This window comes from Octopus sinensis, linkage group LG1 (genome assembly GCF_006345805.1).
Source record: "Octopus sinensis linkage group LG1, ASM634580v1, whole genome shotgun sequence".
NCBI classification, from domain to species: domain Eukaryota; kingdom Metazoa; phylum Mollusca; class Cephalopoda; order Octopoda; family Octopodidae; genus Octopus; species Octopus sinensis.
In genome coordinates, this window is record NC_042997.1 from 70,935,476 (window position 1) to 70,957,975 (window position 22,500).

General features: G+C 37.1%; 1 protein-coding gene across 14 annotated transcripts in view; it reads right to left on the reverse strand.

Moving 5' to 3' along the window:
- LOC115213959 (LIM/homeobox protein Lhx9-like) overlaps positions 1–22,500 on the reverse strand; it is a 274,665-nt gene that overhangs the window by 122,938 nt on the left and 129,227 nt on the right. For 8 of the 14 annotated variants that reach the window (XM_036501774.1, XM_036501778.1, XM_036501791.1 and 5 more), the window contains 2 exons: positions 22,102–22,155; positions 11,839–12,080 (listed from right to left, as the gene is read on the reverse strand). In XM_036501774.1, coding sequence (XP_036357667.1) covers positions 11,839–12,080; positions 22,102–22,155 — 296 coding nt within the window. The remainder of the gene's footprint in view (positions 1–11,838; positions 12,081–22,101; positions 22,156–22,500) is intronic. The other 6 variants (XM_036501792.1, XM_029782981.2, XM_036501795.1 and 3 more) reach the window with 1 other exon arrangement.

The following is a 22,500-nucleotide window of genomic DNA, read 5'->3' on the forward strand; positions in this document are numbered from 1 at the left end:
TTACAGAATTCATCAAGATTTTTATTTCTTCCTCTGTGGGGGATGTGTTCACTTTTGTTCTTGACTAGTGATTCATCTTCAGTATTGAAACTGGTTGATGCTTCTGCTAGTCTTAATTTTCTGCAAAATTCTGTTATATTATCCTTGATTTCATTTAGGTTGGCTCTGCGTGGAGTTGGTGTAAATTTGAGCCCTTTTGAGAGGATGTCAATTTTTATGTTAGAAAGAGGTTTGGTTGAAAGATTGATTATCTTCGGTTTATATATATATATATATATATATATATATATATATATATATATATATATTCTTTGACTTGCTTCAGTCATTTCAGTGCGGCCATGCTGGAGCACCGCCTTTAGTCGACCAAATCGACCCAGGACTTATTCTTTGTAAGCCTAGTACTTATTCTACCATTGTCTTATGTAGAACAGCTAAGTTGAGGGGACGGAAACATAGCAACATCAGTTGTCAAGCGTACCCGAAACCACGCGCCTTTGGGATATATATAGGTCGTGAGTTCGATTCCCTGCGACGCGTTGTGTCCTTGAGCAAGACACTTTATTTCACCTTGCTCCAGTCTACTCAGCTGGCAAAAATGAGTTGTACCTGTATTTCAAATGGCCGGCTTTGTCACGCTCTATGTCACGCTGAATCTCCCTGAGAACTACGTTAGGGGTACACGTGTCTCTGGATTGCTTAGTCACCTGCACGTTAATTTCATGAGCAGGCCGTTCCGTTGATCGTATCAGCTGGGACCCTCGTCGTCATAAACGACGGAGTGTTCCTTTATATCCCAAATCACCGCTTGACAATCAGGGTTGGTACGTTTATTTCCCCGTAACACAATAGTTCGGCAAAAGAAAATGTTAGAATAATTGCCAGGTTTTTAAAAGAAAAAATAGTCCTGGGGTTGACTCGTTCGACTAAAATTTTTCAAGGCGTTGCACACTCCACCTCCGTCTAGCTACAGTCTACTGAGTGAAACAAGCGTAAGAAAAGATAAATAATAGGAAAACGAAGTTGCAGCCATGGCGGCGTAGAAAACGTATACATAAGATCAACAAAATAGCAAAACAAAAACTGTGCTTTTGACCGTTGGTCAAATGGCATTTTCTTTAACGCTTTTGGTGTGATATGATATTTCATGCTGCAACTTCATTGATCTTCTGTGTTTCTCTCTCTCTCTCTCTCTCTCTCTCTCTCTCTTTCTCTCTCTCTCTCTCACACACGCATTCTCTTTCTCTCTCACTCACTCTTTTTCTCTCTCGCTTTATCACCATCTCCCACTCTTTTCCCTCATTCTCTCTCTACTTCCTTCTCAATTTTTTATTGTAAAAAGTTTTATATCGCTGTCACCTATCACATTTAGCTGTTTGTCACACGAACTTTTCTCTTCCCTCGAATATGTTTTTCTCCTTTTACAGTTTCTTTTCACATTTATGCATACTCAGTGACATATCACACAGACATTTCATTTTGTCACGTATGAGGATTTATATGATTCTACATTCAAACAATTGTCAGTGAAATCCTAAAGACAGAAGCAATAAAGATATTTCAGATAAATATATTAGTTGTTGTTTCTAACTAAAGACTGTTTTCATTTAATGAAGGCAGTCATTAATCTTATTGCTCAAAGTGTAGAGAATACATTTAAAGGATATACATGCACACACATGTGCATACGACCATATATACATATATATATATAGAGAGAGAGAGATAAATTAATACATATATATATACACATACTTAGTATTATTATGTATATATATATATGTTTACAAATTCATACATGCAGACAGATGTATATGTATATATATATATACATATATATATATACATGTATATATATATATATATATTCATGCATAGAAGCATATATATATATATATATATATATATATATATATATATGTATGTATGTATGTATGTATGATTGTGTGTATGTGTGTGTATTGATATTGTTCACTTGTTAATAACTGCGTAAAATCCTGGTGTCATTAGTTCATTGGTATCTCTGATGTGTAACTCTGTATCGGTCGTGTTGCCGTAGATCTCAAAGTGCTGGAATTGTTACTTGTCTGTGAAGCAGTGTCTGTGCTTTGAAAGAAATCACGCGCATACTTCCAATTCAATGAACAATTGTATTCAGTTCCCAGTGACAGCCAACCAAAATGTAGCAATTGATGCCAAGCTGTTCTTTATTTCTGTATTTCCCGCCTAGATATTCTTTACCTTTCATTGATTTGCAAACAATTGGTTTTATAATTAGTACGATTCAGTATTCGTATTGATATATATTGTATGTGATACGTATGAGCATCTAGGAATTACTTCAGATCAACTATGGTTGCAGTAGAAGAATGAAATACTGACAGCAAATGTTCATTTCATTTATATCTAGAGTGCTTTGGCAGAGATGTAATAAAATTAATTGAACCTCAACTACGGTTTCAACATTTATATTATGGAATAATCTCAAAGAGGGATTTGAAACCTGCTCCGCAACGTTATGAATCATTTATGAATTAAACGATCATTAGCAATAGCTGTGAGTTGCGCCTACACATCATAAAGATTAAAGAGAACAAGAAATTCTCCAGTAAAGTAGTCAGGAGTCTACAAGTAACGGAAAGCAACCACCCATACACCTGTAAGTCTCAGCTATTATCGACTCAGCTTCTTCTCCGGTGTACTTATCAAGAATTTATCAGTTTCTTGAATAGTTCGCATCTAAACTACCTTCAGTAACTATTAGCATATTGGTCGACCGAATTCATATAACTAGCTGCCACGATGACAAAATTGACCAGTATAAAAAAACTACTTTACAGCTTGCAATATTAAATTCAACTAATGTGTGTACAGTGTAAAACCAGAGCATGTCCGTCACAGAGGATAAAATTGGAAAAATGATATACATTCGAAGGCTTCAGTGATGTTCCCACGATGCAGTGAATTGCACAGTAATAAATTTCGTTACTGGATCTCATGTAGTGTGTAAGGAGAAATAATACAAAAGAAATTCGTTCGGTGAAATGCAAGATCAACGGAAGAATTATAAATTATTTAGTTACTGTTGTTTAACCCCCAAGTTAAACATGAAGTTAAACATTAACCAACATTAGCCACCCCAAAAGCGGGTCTTCACCCTAAAAAAGTCTTACTTTCTGCCTGGTGGGATTTTAAAGGAATTCTGTTCTATGAACTTCTCCCAAGTAACCAGACAATTAATTCTGAGAATTACTGCTGACAACTGGACGAGTTAAAAGCAGCAATTCAAGAGAAACGTCCAGAATTGGCCAACAGGAAGGTGTGGTTTTCCAACATGATAATGCAAGACCGCACGTTTATTTAAGAACCAGACAAAAATTACTGCAGCTCGGCTGGGATGTGTTACGCATCCTCCATATTCACCAGATTTTGCTCCTTCGGATTTCCACTTATTCAGGTCTCCGCAGTATAGTCTTAATTGTAAAAATTTCCATTCCTTGGATGACGTAAAAAGATACCTCGATGAATTCTTTGCCATGAAACCACCTCAATTCTGCGAAGAGGGTATTTTCCACTTAAAGGAAAAATGGAGACGCATTGTGCAACAAAATGGTTCGTATTTGGTTGATTAAAAATGTAATGGCAAGTAATTATTGACCTTTTTCTTTCCTTTAAAAATCGGCACGATCTTTCCGGACAACCCAATATCATTCGATGAAAATCCACAGCTTATTTTCCTAGGTGTGATGGAAAGTATCCGATGTCCACAGCCAGCAGACTAAAGTGACAATTTTTAGTGGTCATGCTTCAAGAACCCAGCAGAGGACTTTTGCAGTCCCAAGCAGTGCTGATTTTTGGAGATGTTCTATCGTTACATTTGTTCTATCGTTACATGAAAGGACAAGAATAAAATACACAGAGAGTACGCCAGACAGTTTGAAGAACACTTCTACATTGCCACATTTGGAGAGCCAATGAAGATGTATGCAGAACAATATCTTGGTCTTAGTTAAAAAAAGGGGCAATTAAAAAAAGAAACAGAGAGTCTAACTGTAGCAGTCCAAGATCAAGCGATAAAAACAAACAACTTGAGAAAAAATATACAAGGAGAGAATGTGTCAGAAAAACGTAGAGCCTGTGGTACTTGGAACGAGACAGTGGTACACGTTACAGCAGAATGCCACAAGTTAGCACATGAAGAATATAAGAAATGAAGGCACGACCAGGTGGTAAAAGTTTTAAACTAGAAATTTTACTAGAAATGGGGATCTGAAGCTGGAAACACATGGTACAATTATCGAGTCCAATGTGTACTAGAGTCGGAGAAATGTAACATTTTGTTGGACTTTCCAATTCACGGGTCATAAACTTCCACATAAGTGGTAAACAAGTTATAGGTCAAAAATTTGATGCCAAGTTCCTATCAAGTTCCTATACTTGAGGTATAGCAGCGTTCGTCCACTTGTCATGCAGGCAGAGACGTGGTCTTGCTGCAGGCAGTCATCCAGTTGCGCAACGATTATCCAATAGCCTTATACTCCGTCCGGGCCCGGCCCTTTCCAATTTGATATTTTACAAAACCTCTGTCTCACTGTATATAGATTAACTGTGACGTTTTTTTGTCTTGGTACAGTTGCAAGTTGTTTTTCCAGCTTTGTTAGCCAGTCCGCGCTGTCTTTATGTCTCACTGGCCTATACCACAGCCCTCCCTGCAACTGGAATCAGGTCCTGGTGTTGACCTACCTCAAAAAGACGCTCTCTATGTTATTGGAACTGTCTGCTCTGTTTGAAACTTATGCATCTAACATTATATATTTTGAATTTGGCCTTCAATGTTGTCACTTTTTGTGTCAATTCTTTATGTGCTATTTGGTTTCACCCCTTTCTAACCTGTACTGTCCATTCAATTTTCTGATTATTACCTTATTTTTGAGCCTTCTCATTATCCTATTCAATTGTCACTATTCTTTTCGTGTCTTTTCCAGCTTCATTCGTATTATCTTCCACCAGTTTGGTTTTTCTTTTCATTTCCTTTTATATCTTCAGTTTTTCTCTTGTAGTCTGCTATATTACATTAGCAGCAGCTATGATTATTTGGCTTATTTCACTGATGTTTTCTGTTTTAATCAAGCTTAAAATTTCATTTACTTTGCCTGTTACTCTCCTCGCATTTCTTTCCGTCCATTTGATGGTACTTCATTGTATCCTTCAAACATTTTACCTCGCAACCTTTCAAAAATCTCAATCTCTTTATTATTCAAGTCCTGTGCTGTACTTACTGTTACTTGTACAACTAGAAAGTCTTCATTAGTCCCTTTATTAGTATTCTCTCATACTCTGCAATTTCCACCTTTTCCATGTTCTTCATCCCTTACCCCTTCATAACCGCTTTCTCCTACTACTGTCTCACTTTCCTTCTGCTTTTTTTAAATCTTTCTCTGAATTCCTTCAATCTCTACTACCGTAATCCAATCGTTCCTTGGTCTATCAGTTGCTGGCCGGATGCTTCAACACCTCCTTTTTCGTCCCATATTCTTTTCATTTGATTCATGAAGCCTCTTTTATTTGGCTCACTTCTTAGTCAGCATTGTATTACTATTTTGTTTACATCTTTTCCCCATTTCAATCTTTTTCTTTTGTACTTTTGATTGTGATTTTAGTCTAGATCAATAACTAGCTTGATGACAACCTCCCAGATCTTAATCAGATACTCCCTGCCTGCCGTGTGCCACACCTTCACTGTTAACAGCTGCAGTCCAGTTAGCGCAGTTCTGGTTATTATTTAATTTTGACATCACTCATTTAGAGGTAGCAATTGTTAGTTTGTGCAGACATCGGCGAGCTGGCAGAAACGTTAGCACGCTGGACGAAATGCTTAGCGGTATTTCGTCTGCCATTTACGTTCTGAGTTCAAATTCCGCCGAGGTCGACTTTGCCTTTCATCCTTTCGGGGTCGATAAAATAAGTACCCCTTGTGCTCCGGGGTCGATGTAATCGGCTTAATCCGTCTGTCTGTCCTTGTTTGTCCCCTCTGTGTTTAGCCCCTTGTGGGTAGTAAAGAAATAGGTATTGTTATCGTGGCGCCATCACTAGTGGGGTTGCTAGCAAAGGGTCCCAGAGTCCACACCTAATCTGGTATACACTGTTTCTTGTGTCTGTCTCGTTCACTCCATTGTTTTTTATCTTTGTATTTGACATTTTCATCATAGGAATATTGGTGTTGCGGTAACACAACCATCGGTGTTTTTATTGAGACACCTTCTCTAGAGGAGTTGCCTATCTCCACCCATGAGATAGACTTAACCCCTCTAGACTCCAACTGGTATTTCTAGGTCACTGCTTGGGCTTACAGGTACAGCACTTTGCCCAACGGTGAGCTCATGGTAATTGTGGTTAAGAGTAACCTTGTTCTTCCCATGTTGTGACGCCACAACCGAATGTAGTTTCATTTCATACCCAAGGCTTATTACTATTATTGTTGTTGTTGCTATCATCACCACCACCACCACCACCACCACCACCAACACCAACACCATCATCATCATCATCATCATCATCATCATCAGCAGCAGCAGCAGCAGCATCATCATCATTTATATGTAAAATTAATGTAAAAAAAAAGGAAACCAGATCTTAATTTCTGAGAACTGAATTAACTTCTTCCTCAGTGAAAAAGAGGATAACTTTAGTGCATTATTTTACAACAAATGTCGACATTTTATGAAGAGGATTTGAGTAAAATATCAGGAATCTGACAATTTTATGACTCAGGAGGTAATTGAGTGTCATAGATGATGGACGGATTCATTATAGATGCGGCAGTTACGTTAAATATGTGATGGTATTCCAAATAAAATAAATGCTGTAATGTTATTAATAGTCATTTAACAGTGGTGTAGTAACTTTTTAAATTATGAGAGTTTTATGGAGGATGTAGAAATTAGTAGAGTTTTATGTCGTGCCAAAATTGTTAACTATCACGTGGCCACATCAGAATAGCAGCAATGTAATCTCTACTTCGAAATCTTTCTATAGAAAATAAATATTTTTTCCACATAGTTTCAGACTCTCGTTAGTCTTCAACAAACTAACAGTTTTGTTTACAGATACACTAGTTTGTTATGCATAGTGTAGAGGAAACTATCAGATTTATAGAGGAAGGAAACTGGCTGTTCGTTATAAGACGTTCATCATACCCTCAAGGAGAAGGTGGAATAAAATTGATTCGCAAAAGGAGGTCGTTTAAAGCTTCACTTCCACACACAACGCCATGCAAGAGTAGGTCATGAATGTAAGTTTCTTTTTTATTAGTTACACCGTTTCTATACTTTTACGAAAATCATCTTCAGTTAGTGGCTATTGCAGTATCCGAAATAGATGTGATGAGAATTCTTCGGAATTGATATATTATAAAGGAAAAAATGGTTTTAATAAACCGACTAATTTTGAATAGAATTTTGTATGCCTACGTATATATATACGCATAGATGCGTAACACACACACACGCACACACACACACACACATACACACACACACACACACACACACACACACACACACACACACACACACACACACACATATATATTTATATATATATATATGTACGCTGTTACGTGGGTGGTGAAATGTGTGGATTGGAAGATCTTATCACGATACTTGAAATAAAAAGATTCTGAAAAATAAATTGTGTTGGGATGGTATTGGAGGTTTTGATTCTTATAAAATCCGAGACTTGACAAAATCTCCGCCCTAATAGAAATCCACGAAGAGCAGGTAATAATGGAATTAAGAAGGCCTCAATGCTACAACAGATCAGCGCAAAACTTTCTGCTCTCATCAGCAGCAGATGACATTTGAAAGGAATCCTCCTGTACTGCCAACAACACAACTTTAAACACCTGCAACAACAGAAGCAACCAAAATACAAAGACCAACACCATCTAAAGCAATAGCATGAAACCGTGGCAACAGTGATTGCAGCACTAGTTATGAGACTGGAAGCAGTATCTACTGCAACAAAAGTAGCAACACAACAATGAAAGTAATAGCAACAAGAACCATAGAAACACCGCTCCCAAAATTCGCCACATCATCAACAACATTAACTGAATGTCACTGCAACACATTTTTGCCTTTATCAGATTTGTTCTAACGTTTTATTTCTGACCGGCTATAATTTGCATTTCGTTCTCTCGTTTCAAGTTCCCTTCCGTCAACCAGAACCAGAGATATTTGCTTCCAACATTTTTGGTTTGTTGCATGAATAGGCCGTGTACTTCCATTTCTTTCCATTTGCTTGTTACGTTGTTCTTCCACCTCTTTTTGAATTCTCCTACTGTTTTAGCCACCAAGTATTGCAGTATTAACAATGTTTTCTACGTTTAGTAATCCTCTTCTTCCTTCCTTTCTTAGTAGGTAGAGTCAGGTGATATTGGGTGGAGTGCATTGTGCATTGTGAGCAGAATTCCAGCTCTATTCAAATTCTGTAGTTCGACTTCGGACCATTTCAGAAAAGGAGCAGAGTATCTCAGTACTCGCATAGGCCATGTATTTATGATTTTAATGATGCTCTTTCCGATTAATTTTCTTTCGAGCGCCTCTCTAATTCTCCCTAATTCTTCTCTAGTACTCTTTATTGTAGTAACTTTATTTCTCATTTCTCTTCTCATTATACTATCGCCTCGCAGCATTCCTAGATATTTGTAGCCCTCATTATTCCCCAGCGGTCTAAAGATTTTGCCTTGTGATAACTTTATGACATCAGAATTTAACTTACAGCCTCTCTTTATGATCAGTACTGCGCACTTACGTACCCCCATTTTAATATCTTTACTCTCACTGTCTATATCAAAGAATTTAGCTCTGTCTCATTTTTTTGTATAAAGATTGATGTCATCCATATAAAGTAGGTAATTTATTCTCATTTTGAATTATGTAAACTCATAGCAGGTCTCAATTTTCTCAGTATACTTGTCAGATATTTTAGTGCAACGTCTAAGAATAATGGAGAGAGCGAGTCTCCTTGGAAAATGCCCCTCAGTATTTTCACGTTGCCTAATGATTCATTTCCACTTATCAAATCTTCTCATATTGCTTTCTCCAAAAAGTTATTTATTTTCTCATTCACTCCAAGCTTCCTTATACACACCAAGAGCCAATTGTGTGGGACTTTGTCGTAGGCCTTCTTGTAATCCAACAGCCAAATTTTTCCTCCTTATTAGTACCTCATTTTATAATCTATCTGTAAATAGCAGTTCCGATTGATTTCTTCCAATATTTTTTTCTCTGACAACAGATTCTCCTTTCCCAGAAAATTATATTCTTCATCTGCTATGAGGTCAGTTAAAAGTTTCCAAGAAAATGGTAAGCAAGTAATGGGTTTATAATTGCTGACATCTCCACTTTATTCTTGGAACTTCTGTGACAGTACTACCCTTCCTTTAGTCATCCATGTTGGTATTCTATTTTCCAAGGAGTTAGTAAAATAGCAGTCGTATATAACTGGGTATACAAGGGATATTCTTGAACCAGAAGCCCTTGACACTATCTGGTCTGGGTGCTTCTCAGTTTAGTCTTTTCTTGATCACCGCTTTGACGTTCTTACCCATAATTCTTATTTTTCCTTGTGTCATTCCAGCTTCCATTTCTCTTTTAAATTCTCGCCAATACTCTGTTTTTATATTATGTTCCCTTTTTTCTTTGCTCCAGATTTCTACCCAGAATTTCCTTGCTACTTTAGTATCTGGCGTATCAATTATCTCATGTTCCTCTTCATCGTTCAGTTGTTTATAAAATTTCCTTGTGCTTGAAGAGTATGTTCTACTGGTACTGATTTGTTCTCAATTGTTATCTGATTTTTAAAAAAACTCTTCTATTACTATTCTTTCCTATGGTTGTTGCATTATTTGACTTTGCCCTTTGTTTAACTTTCATTTTAACCCGAATATTTTACACAGGGACAGAGGCTGTGTAAAAGAGAAGGTCATTTATATCTCTTACGTTTTCGTTCTAGATTTTCACAAACAGTTCGTCCATCTTTTCTGCTTCTTTATATAGTTTTCGTCTTTCGATTTTTTTTAGGGCTCTTACTTTCGCTATTTCCAGCCTTATTCAGGTGGAGTAGGGATCTCTTTTCTTCCTCTGTAACTGTCTTTCCCTCCTTAATGTATAATTTACCTTCATTCGAGCAACTGTTTCTTTTGTGAGATTTTATTGGTTTCTGTGCTAATCCTTTTACTTGTTCTGCTTTTATTTTCTTCGTGTTTAGAGTAGTCACGTTCACACTTGTTCACTAGATCTCCTCTAGTTGCAACTAGGATAACCACTGCTTTCACGATTAAAATTGTTTGGTGCAGAATTGTTCCGTGAGAAGGAATAGATCTTTCTCTGTTCAAACTTTATGCATTCTTTTCAGGTATCCCATTTTAAGAGACTTGCTTCTGTAATCGCATTCCATTACTGTTCTATTGCCGTTTTGAGTTCATTTTCTCCTAATCTTTTATCAGTGGATCATTTACTGTGTGAAGACCTTCATTCGAGTTCCAGGTTTCATAAAAGCAGATGTGACGAATTTTATTTGCCATTACCCTCCTTCGGAAGACTGTAGTATTGAGGCGTCACAACTACCAGTGGTTTCTTTTATAGAGACAACCAAGGCTAATGTACATTTTTCCTAGTGTGGTAGATTTATTCCCATGAAAATATTTTCTGTTTTTTTTTGTTCTGTAGATAAAATAAGTACCAGTTGAACATTGGGGTCGATGTAATCGACTCATCCCCTGTCCCCAAAATTGCTACTCTTATGGCAACATTTCAAACCATTATTATTATTGTTTGTTTCTTTGCACAGCTTCTTAACGCTGAAGTTATACTACGGTGTCAGCTGTTCACTATCAGGAGAGTAGTTCATGCCATTAAAATGACACTGGGATGAGATATACAAAGCCCAGTATGCCCATTATGACTACCCGTCGGATAAGGGTACACCAGACACATGCATCAGAGCCATATATGCATATGATCTCACATCAAGAGACACAACGCATGGCCATGCAGGTGGGGATCAGCTTAAAAGGTCTCTGAATAAGGGTTGTTTAAGGAAGTTGGACAAAACAGCCATGTTTCCGGAGGTGAATTATCCAAAACCCAAATAATTCCTCTCAACACATGGCTATGATCCTTCCCCACTACTTCTGATTGTGATCAGAGATGCACATATTGACAGCCACTAAGGGACATGAGCTGACAGAATTGCTACTGTGCCGGACGAAAGGCTTAGCGTGATTTCTTTCGGCTTTAAGTTCCGAGTACAAATTCTTCCAGGCTGGGCATTGCCATTCATTCTTTCCGGGTCCTAACAATAAATGTCAGTTGAACACTGGGTTCATGTAAGTGGCAAGTTGAGGTCTACAATGCTTTTCAGCCTTTCGAAATCGATAAAATAATGTACTACCCAAGTATTTCATCAATATAATCGACTAAACCTTGCCCCTCAAAATGTCTAGCCCCTGTGACTAAATAAGAAACGATTACTATTATTTTTATGTTGTTCGTATTTACGCCTCGTACAGTTTCGAAAATATTTTATCTAATGTGTCCCTCCACCTTTTAGCCAGTTGAAGGTGATTTGAGTGAGATTTGGTCCCCATTACTAGATGTTCGAAATACGACGTTAATACAATTTTTTAGTCATGTTATTTATTGAAGTATTTGTGTATTTGCATAATTGTTGAGGTTGTTGTTTGATGATGAATGAATATTTGTCACAAAATGTATCGAAAACATTAGAATTTGTTCTGGAAAAAATTATAAAAGTGATGACATAAATACTCACCTATAATAATCTTCCTTGCAGTAGAGGTTGCCGTTACGGGCGAAGCATGTTAAATAAGAATCGAGCCTCAACTTGCACTCACAGCATTTAAGACAAGAGGCATGCCACTGGCGCTCAGCAACCATCATATAATAGCGGTCCATTATACGCTTGCCGCAACTAGCGCATAGCCACATGCGAGAAGGAGATTCCAAAGAATCTGCCCGAAGATCTTTTGGACTGTCCGACATTCTGAACTGATCCTGAAACAAAAAATCATTACTAGAAATAACAAAGGGTCAAACGAATGGCGAAAAACAACTTAACTAGAATTATTATTTACACCAAGTCTCAAAATTACTTGTTATCTTTCAGTTACAAGCTGAAGTAAAGTCGATTGAACATGATATCTAACTACAACAAATGTCATAACATCATTACTATGTGTATTTATTTCGTCAAACATTCAAACTCGTGACGTTCCACTTTGCGCACTCTCTTTACAGTATCCCGAAACAGTATGATGTGTGCTGAACTAGTTGGATAAAAAGGAACTTAACACTTTTACAAAAATGAAATTTCAGGTAACAGCATCTGGTCCAACATTCCCCGATGCAAACCAATTTAAGCAGATAATAAATGTAGTTTTACCTCCAAATTTATGTATTTAAAATTAACTTCTCATCAGACAGTTTCTAGTTGACTAACTATATGAGCAAATTTGACTTTTCTCTCCGATTTAATGAATAATATTTAATTTATAATGAACATAATCTAATCAATTATTGTTCTTGTTATATTCAACCCCAGTATTTTTGTTGTCTTGCTTGAAAATATTACTAAATTTTCTTCAAATCACACACAGTCTATAAAAACGGAATGAGACATGATTGAACGTAGAATCCCCTCATTCATACATTTATATGAGGTCTACATTGTTTTGATTGTACTATTATCCGCGTCTCCAATGTGAAAGTATTTGTGTGTATATACTTGCATATTAGTATCTGATTTTGCATGAGAGTGTATGCATACATGTGCATACACCTTTGGGTCTTTGACCAACCAATACCAGCAGACAAAACATCCGTTGATTTTACAATATTGATTTCAAATATTGGCACAAGGTGAGAAGTCGATTGTATCGACTCCAGTACTCAACTAGTACTTATCTTATCAACTCGAAAGGATAAAAGATAATGTCGATCTCGGCGGAATTTGATCCTATAACATGAAGATGGTCGAATTTCACCCGGCATGCTAACGATTCTGCCAGATCGCTACCTTTAAAGAGAAAAGTGGCTTGCGAGCCGTGAGAAACAATTGATCCATGTACCTCTTAAATTTTGATTAAGCGATCTGTATCATTAAGCGAAATAACCCGCGACAATCGATTATACAGTATTGATACTAGTACTTACGAACCAACAAATGAGCCTCAACACATAACCCTACCTGCAAGATATAGCAATCAAATTTTTTTCATATCCTACTTAACTGTTTTGAAAAACAAATGCAAATAATGCAGTCGTGGTCATACAAAAATAATAAAGCAAAGAACTGGTTTGACATGTTTAGGAAGCCTTTGCTTATAAATCTGATCAATTATTGCGGACGTGGTGCTAACCAACTAAGCAACAAAGCAAACAACAATAACTGTAAATATTTGCATGTAAACAAGCTATGTATAAAAAAGACCGTATATTGATATGTGTACATATATGTATATGATTGTATGTATGCATATATATTCTCTTTTTACTTGTTTCAGTCGTATGACTGTGGCCATGCTGGAGTACCGCCTTTAGTCAAACAAATCGACCCCAGGACATATTCTTTGTAAGCCTAGTACTTATTCTATCGGTCTGTTTTGCCAAACCGCTAAGTTACGAGGTAGTAAACATACCAGCATCGGTTGTCAAGCGATGTTGGGGGGACAAACACGGACACACACACATGCATATATATACATATATACGATGGGCTTCTTTCAGTTTCCGTCTACCAAATCCACTCACAAGGCTTTGGTTGGCTCGAAGCTATAGAAGACACTTGCCCAAGGTACCACGCAGTGGGACTGAACCTGGAACCATGTGGTTCGTAAGCAAGGTACTTACCACACAGCCAATCCTACACCTATATATATATATATATATACGTATGTATGTATATATATATATATATGTGCGTGTGTGTGTGCATGCATGTGTGTGCGTGTGTGTGTGTGTGCGTGCGTGTGTGTGCGTATGTGTGTGTGGGTGTGTGCGTGTGTGTCTCTGTGTACGTCGCATGTAGGGCAGTGTTGTGCTTCCAAACTATATGCTCTCTTGTTCAGTCCCACTCTATAGCTTCTTGGGTGAGTACCTTCTAGTATGACCCCGGATTGATCAAAGTCATGTGAGTGCATTTGGCAGACTGACACTGAAAGAAACACACACACACATACACACACACATACACACACACACACATACACACAGACACACATATACATGCATACATTTATGTATATATGAGTGTGTTTTTTTCTGTTTCCGTTAGTTTCTCTCCACCGCTTGTTATGCGTTGTTGGTGTTTACGTCCTCGTAAACTAGCTGTTCGGCAAAAGAAACCGATAGAATAAGTACAGGGACCAAATTGTCCCTATAAACACTTCAAGGCACATCCCTGCATGGCAGCCAAATGACTGAAGCAAGTAATAAGATAATAAAAGGAATACAAAACACACACATTCATGTTCGCGCGCGTGTAATATATTTATAGATAGATAGATAAATAGATAGACAGATAGACAGACAGACAGACAGACAGACAGACAGACAGAAAGGTAGACTGTGAACCACGGGTGACACAATATATTATGCGATAGACCGAAACCTTATTCTTCAGCCATCTGCAACACTGACAGCTTGCTGATTCCTCGATGTAGATATTTATATTTTGACAGCATGTTTGTTATTTTTAATGAGGTGTTTCTTTGTTGTTTTATCTTTTAATGAGCTATGTTTTCTATGATTGTTTCCGGATTGGCAACATTGTATTGTATGTTGCTCTCCTTTATGCTTTGTGTATACAACAGCTTGTTTACATGTGACACCAACTTATCGTTGTAGTCAACCGTAAATACACTGCCTATGTCGACGAATACATAGCAAAATTTTCTCTTTTATTAAGTAGATGTATCAATTACATGAGGTTCTTTGAACATTTCGTTGTTGCTTGAGCCGTCGTTTTTTTTACAGGATGTTTGTGCATGTTTACAAGTAACCGGACGATAACATGCATACTTAATTAGGCATTACCGGATATTGCGTCACTTTTCGAATGAAACTATGCACGATATTGGTATAGAAATTATTGCTAGGGTTTTATATTTGTATATAAAAACATCACTTACTATCCGTGAAATTTATGAATTAAAGGTGAAACTTAAATGGCCCTCTCCACTACAAGCTTTAATCCCTGCAATAATCGATTATTTTGCAGAAGAACTACGATTTTTCAAGCTATTTAGTGCTACAGATTCTATTTTTTAATTATCTCCTGTTATTGTTGCCGTTTCACATCATTCCATTGACAATGGAACATGGGGAATTACGTTCTAACACTTTTAAATAGTTTCCTCTGTCCAGTGCTATAATTACATACATACATACATACATACATACATACATACATACATACATACATACATACATACATACATTGTACACCACATGCGCGCGCACACTCACACGCATACCCTCACACACACCCTCACACACTCACGCATGTATGTGCACCATGCGTGCACACATACATGTATGTATGTATGTGCAGATTTGTATGCTTTTGAATGTAACCTCATGCATGTAGTTGCATAACTAGACATGCTCATATATATTTAAATGATAAACTTCTCGAAAGTTTTACAGATTTTTACTGTTCCATTGATGGATTGGATCCGAAATCTTCGAATTAGCTTTCTCCTTTTTGGTTTCGAGAAGATTGGTATTTAAGCAGTATGTTACAAATCTCAGGGCCCCAATAATTACAGGTACAAACCTAGACTTGTAAACTGGATAGAGTAACAAAAGATTTCTCAATAGTTCAGCATAGGTATTCTAATTTTCACTGATCTTCAGCTTTATGTTAACATCCGCTGAGCAGCTAATTTCTATAACTGTGCACAGTTTGTCCTCTATCACAAATCATTATATCAGGTTTGTTGTGCTTACATTTTATTGAGGTCTTCACTGGCACATTCCACTACTATTCCTTTCTTATTATGAGTGGCCAGGGCTTCTACCGTATTGTGGATTCTTATTTCTTTGTACTCGGTATTATCCTTCCGACATATTTCATTATAGAGTGGCTTAGCTACATCATGTCTCATCGGTAGATAACCCGTTATGACATTCTCGGACAATTGCTTATGTATGTATGCATGTATGTATGTATGTATGTATGTATGTATGTATGTATTATGCGAGTGCGTGAGCAAACAAACAGAAAACAGAAATAGCACTCCTCTCAACACATATAGCTGGAGTTAAAGTTTCCTGGCAGTGAAAGCACAATCATCTGCTCTGATATTCGGAAACAGATTGAAGAAAAGGAAAATGGCTCTTTATTCCAAAGATTACCTTACCCGCATTGGTTACTGTGATGACATTAGCTGAATGTCACTTACTATATCAGAGTGCGTGCATGGTGCTTGACGTGTATGTGATTGGTGGGTCAGCTGGATCGGTGAGTTACCAAATGCGGAGAAGTAATCTCTGTACAGACAGCTTACCTTGTATAACAGATTACAGAAAGACGATAGCCTCTATACGAGCTGGAAAACGTACCACCGAAGAAGCTGACACAGATCAATTAGAAGGCGGAAAGTGTAATTAAATTTATGCACTGAACATTTTCCGTGAGCCGTCGCATAGTACATCCGTGAAAAGATTCTTATCCAAATCACCCAGATGACATCCTTCGTTGACAGGCATTGAAAACTTTATTAGAACTTGATTAACATCATCAAAAAAGGTAAGATTGCGGCATCATCCGAGCTCATTTCAATATACCTTGAACAATGACATGAAACACTTCAAACATTAGTTTTTATTCTTCCTGGTTGACCAAACAAAGGACATTTATGAAACAAATATCTCTACCCACAAAGACTCCTTTTTAACAACATAGAAGAAAACCAGCATCACAAAGTACAGCAACAAAAATACGGAGACGAAAAAGTAGTCATCCTCACTAAGGTAGTTGTTTTTTCTCATCGCCTCGCCACTCGCCTGTCCATATCACGATTAAGGCTCACAAGGTAACTTTCCCTCTAAACCTAGATGCAGGTTAATTAGTGCATCAAAGACTTAGAGAGACATTGTATTCTCGATGACGTCAACTCTGACATAAGAAGGGCCACAGGGTTGATACAATAGGCTTGCTTCATCGCTCTCATTCAATGTTTCCGCGGTATCGAGAACAAAGCAGTTTCAAACTCCTTTCAATTCGACATCGTAGATTTTTACCTCTTTGATATCGAAACTCCGTCTCTTGAAGGACATATGTCTAAGTGCTTAGCGGCATTTCGTCTGTCTTTACATTCTATGTTCTAATTCCGTCGAGGTCATTGTGTGCCTTTTACCCTACGGGGTCGATAAAATAAGTACCAGCTGGTCAATAATCGACTTACCTCGTACCCAGCACTTTTTGGCCATGTGCCAAAATTTGAAGCCAGTATGTAAAACAGTGTAACTGTTGTTGCTGGGTATCACAAAAACAACGTCAATCGAAGTGACCAATGGCATGAGGACTGTTGTTTTAACTGGAGACTGGCAAGTTATATTAGATCTTGGTATTTTGTTAGACAGAGCCAATCTAGAACATCTCAAAATGAGTACTAAGTCAAATATGGGGTCAAAGAGTAATAATTGCTAATATGTTTTTAACATCGTCAACGTTGATATTTCTTCTTTAAGTTTCAATATGAAATTATCGAAAGAGTAAAACGAAAATTTAAAACTTTACAAAATAGATAAAAAAGTAGTTTTTGAAAATGGTGATCGATTTAGTGACGGTGTTAATATTATCGGTGATTGTGTGAATACGTTGAAAGTAAACGATAGTTTTCTCATAATGGTAGGTTTCATAATGACCTATATATAAAAAAATTTGATATTGATATCGGCACAGAGATTTAAGATTTAAAGGCGAAGGTATGAGTGCATGGATAACGAATGTGCTTTGCAAGCCTGCAGTTTAGGGATTGATTTCTATTTACGGTTCTCTTAATATTCAATCCATTACTATTCCTTCTGGTTGCCAGTGGAATTTGTTTAAAGATCGTAGTGAATATGAAATTATTTATTATATGCCCTACTACAGGCCAATCTCTCTGACCTCACATATAAGTAAAGTCATGGCACGAATCATCAGAAACAAGATGATAATGTTCCTAGAAGAAATTACCTACTGGACAATACACAGCATGGCTTCCATCCAGGAAGAAGCTGCCTCATACAACTCCTACAGCACTTGTACTGAATTTTGAAACAGCTGGTTGACCATTCGGGTGTCATCGTGATGTACCTTGCCTTTGCAAAGGCGTTTGATAAGGTAGATCATGACATGATATGTCATAAGCTATGAGACCTTGGCGTTGCTGGTAAACTGGGGGAGTGGCTGCGTGACTTCCTTAAAGACAGAAGTCAGGTAGTTGCAGCAAATGGTGTCCTTTCTGAGGAAACTCAAATCTCAAATAGTGTCTCCCTTCCGGGAACTGTTATGGGGCCATTACCGTTCATAATAGCCCTCTTAGACATGCCCACGGTCATTCGGACAGCCACTGTCACTAGCTATGCCTAAGATACAAAATTATCACACGCAATAATAAACCAAGATGGTGTCGCAAGCTTACAGCGGGACCTGAATTTGATGTACAAGTGGGCCGAAATAAACAGTATACAGTTTAATGCGAAAAAATTTTAAGCACTGCACTATTAACTCACGAATGCACTACAGCCTGAATATACAGGAACCAAAGGCACAGACAGTGAAAAACTTGGGGATCAGTATATGCAGTGACGCATCATTTTATATGCACATTACCAAGATGACAGCAATGTTCAGACAACAGGTAGGATGGATACTGAGGTCCTTCAAGACAAGTGACTAACAAAATATGTTGACCCTGTGGAGAACATTTGTTCCCAGCTACCTGGACTACTGCTCCCGGTTATGGTCACCACACAGTGCCAAGCTAACCGCGGAGCTTGAGACAGTCCAACGCCACTACGCTAAAGAGATTGAAACAGTACAGCGGATGAGCTACAGGGAAAGGCTGAAAAACTACAGCTTTACTCCCTGAAGTGAATGCATGAGAAACATGCAATAAACTACATATCGAAAACTCTACAGGGTCTAGTTCTTCATTTTCGCATTGAGTGTTATATATATTCCAGAACCGGCCACCATTGTATTGTACCAAAGGTACCATCTACTCCATCTAAATTCAGGAACAGATACTGCAATAGGATTACAGCTCTTCAATGCCCCACCATAAAATTTAAGAAACCTGCATAAGGTGGAAGTAGATGTCTTCAATAAGGAACTAGACATCCTCCTCTCCACAATACCGGATGAACCAAAATCCCGACATGAGGTGCAGACGAGGGCAGCAGAACCAAACTCCCTTATACACCAAATGGGCCAACAGCTGAGAGAAAGGCACATACAGAAGTGGTGACGTGAAACGCCCCAAACTAAGGAAATCAGAAAGACCGTAGTGATGGTCCAGCATGACCGCAGCTGCATAGCTGAAAGGAGTAAAAGAATATTTATTTATTTATTTGTATGTATGTATGTGTGTCTGTGTGTGTATGTGTGTGTGAAAGAGTGTGTGTATGTGTGTGTATGTGTGTGTGTGTGTGTGTGTGTGTGTGTGCATTGCTTCAGAACCGATGCTGGCGTGTTTACGTTCCCGTAACTTAGTGGTTCGGCAAAAGAAACCGTATGGAAGACAATTAGTAGTGCTTCAAAAGATTCAAAGTTAGACTCCGATGTCTTTTAGTCTTGCTTTCTGTCTCTTTTGCATGTAGACATATATAAATACTTTGTATTTCATACACAAACAAATATATTTAATATATTTAATATTTTTGATGCATTTAATTTTTCTATCTGCACAATTGCCTCTCTGTATATATGTGTGTAGTGTGTGTGTTTGCGTGTGTGTGTGTGTGTGCGTGCGCGCGTGTGTGTGTGTGTGTGTGTGTGTGTGTGTGTGTGTGTGTGTGTGTGTGTGTGTGTGTGTGTGTGTGTGTGTGTGAGTGTATGTATGTGTGTTCATATCCACGAAAGTGCCAATCTGGAAAGTGAACCTAAGATTACAGAAATTTATTTCAACATTAAATAGAAGAAATAACCTAAACTCATCATATATTGCAATCTATGTATGCTCAAAGATAATAATGCTAACCTATTTATCTTAATTAAAAAAGTTTCATCTATGGATAAACTTATGTATATTCTCTACCGAAACATCCTCTGTGCCAGCGTCATCTTGCTGAAATTACATTACTATCAAAGAGTAAATGGAAGATTTATTACAATAGCAATAGTAATAACTGTCCTTACCATCTTAATTAAATGAGTCTAAATTTTATGGAATATAAAACGCCCACAATTTGATTTGAGTACACAACTTCTCCACAAAGAAGCAAACTGGCTTATAAATATAAACTTATCCATATCATAGAATTCTCAAATTCAACAAAACTTCAACAAAAATTAACGATAATACTATAACAACATCACTGCTAACAGAAACTTAGAATTAGACTGTTATACTGCTGATACTAAAGTAGGATAGCGCGGGCGAGTATCTAATGGTCAATGGCAATTGATCCGAAGCTCAAAATATTTCTAACACTGAAACTATTTTTGACAACCTAGCAGTGATATGGGATGATGATATTCTTGAACAAGTATAAGATACAGATGTAAACGACAACCGTTTAGGACAAATATACAGGAAGAATTTTCCAAACCAGAACATAATATAATAAATGAACAGCAGGAAATTATCAAAAAGTTGCCTAGGCAAACAACATGAAAGAAACGTATGAAGCCTTTAATTTCTTGATGTTTTAACAACATCACTAATAAATCGCAAGGAGAGGAAATAGTACAAATATCTTGAAACCAGTGTGTTCCTCATGCCGTTAGGCATGCTCATAGATCACCTTTAGTATGGTTAGACGGCACTTCATCCGACTTTCGAAATATAGTTCAATGTATACAAAACGCTATTTGATATTTTTACAAAGTCATTATACCGCCAAAGGATATATGGAGATGTTTAGAGTAGCTACTTATTAAACAAAATGATAACAAAGAAACCGTAAGGAACGTTAGAGCCGTGATTCTGATAGTTTGTTACGCAGGTAGATTATTATGACAGTTTTACAAATGTATGAAACCCCACGTTTACCTGTAAATGCTGTTCAGTAATTTCACAAGAGATAAACTCTCCGATAAATCTAACAATACATTTTCAAAAATTCTCCTGCTGTATTTGTTTTCTCGCTAATCCGGTTATTATATCTCCTTATAAAATATGGTGTTACTGAAATCATAAACCTAACAACTTATCTCGGGTTTTCTTTGAACACTATCTGGAGCTCTACACATCACATTTTAAACATGTCAAAAAGAAACTCTAGCTCATTACCAAAGACACTAGAATAAAATTTGGTGAGTTCAGTCGTCCATTTATAGTGGTAAGATAAGAATAATTTATGCCTTATTAAGAAAATCTACAGATGAATACAGTCAGGTGAAAACTATACCCGATTTGAACAAGATAAGTAACGTTTGGTACGATGCACTCATTGAAAAATTGAGAGCAATAAATATTAAAAAAATTAAATAGCAAAGCAAGAATTTTTAATACAAATTGTTGCATTGTAAAAAATATCGCTTTAGACCTCTGAAATACACGTGATTCTTTAAAGTGGACATTAATAGACTTAAGGAAATTTCAGTTTTATTTGAAATTTCAACATTTTTATAGATGTAAAAAACCTATAATTCCTATGCAAAGAAGTCCTCACTACATCAGGAATGGACTATAACAACGAATCGGAATCTCGGTAGAGCAAACGGCTCAGAAGCTATTTTATTGAATAGAATAGTTCACTAAGAGAAATGCACATGGGTACTTAAAGCGTTAAACATAGACCATGGAAATAAATGACGCAGGAATTTGTTATGGGGTCCCGATATTTTATAATATCTCACCTTGAAGGTTACCTTTAAGCAATCCAGGAGCAAGAAATTCCCACCAAGAACCATCTGCAAAAGAGACAAAATCATCAGCTAACAACAAGTTTAGACTATGTAACAGCAAAACAGACTACCTTAGTCACAGCTACCTAAGAATAATTTCGAGTTATTACCTTCCCGTGACTGGAATGAGGCAAGGAAGATTTAACAAATAATAATGTATAAATATAAGCACATTGAAACTGATAGATCAAAAGAAATATTGGTTGAATCTGAATTTTAAACATCGTAACATATACTATGAATGTTCGTTATCACCTTAACGTCCACAAGGTAAGAGTACTGATCAAATAGTTTAATCCCATAGGATAAAAGTACTGAAAAGCAGATATACTGAAAGAGACTACTGATGAA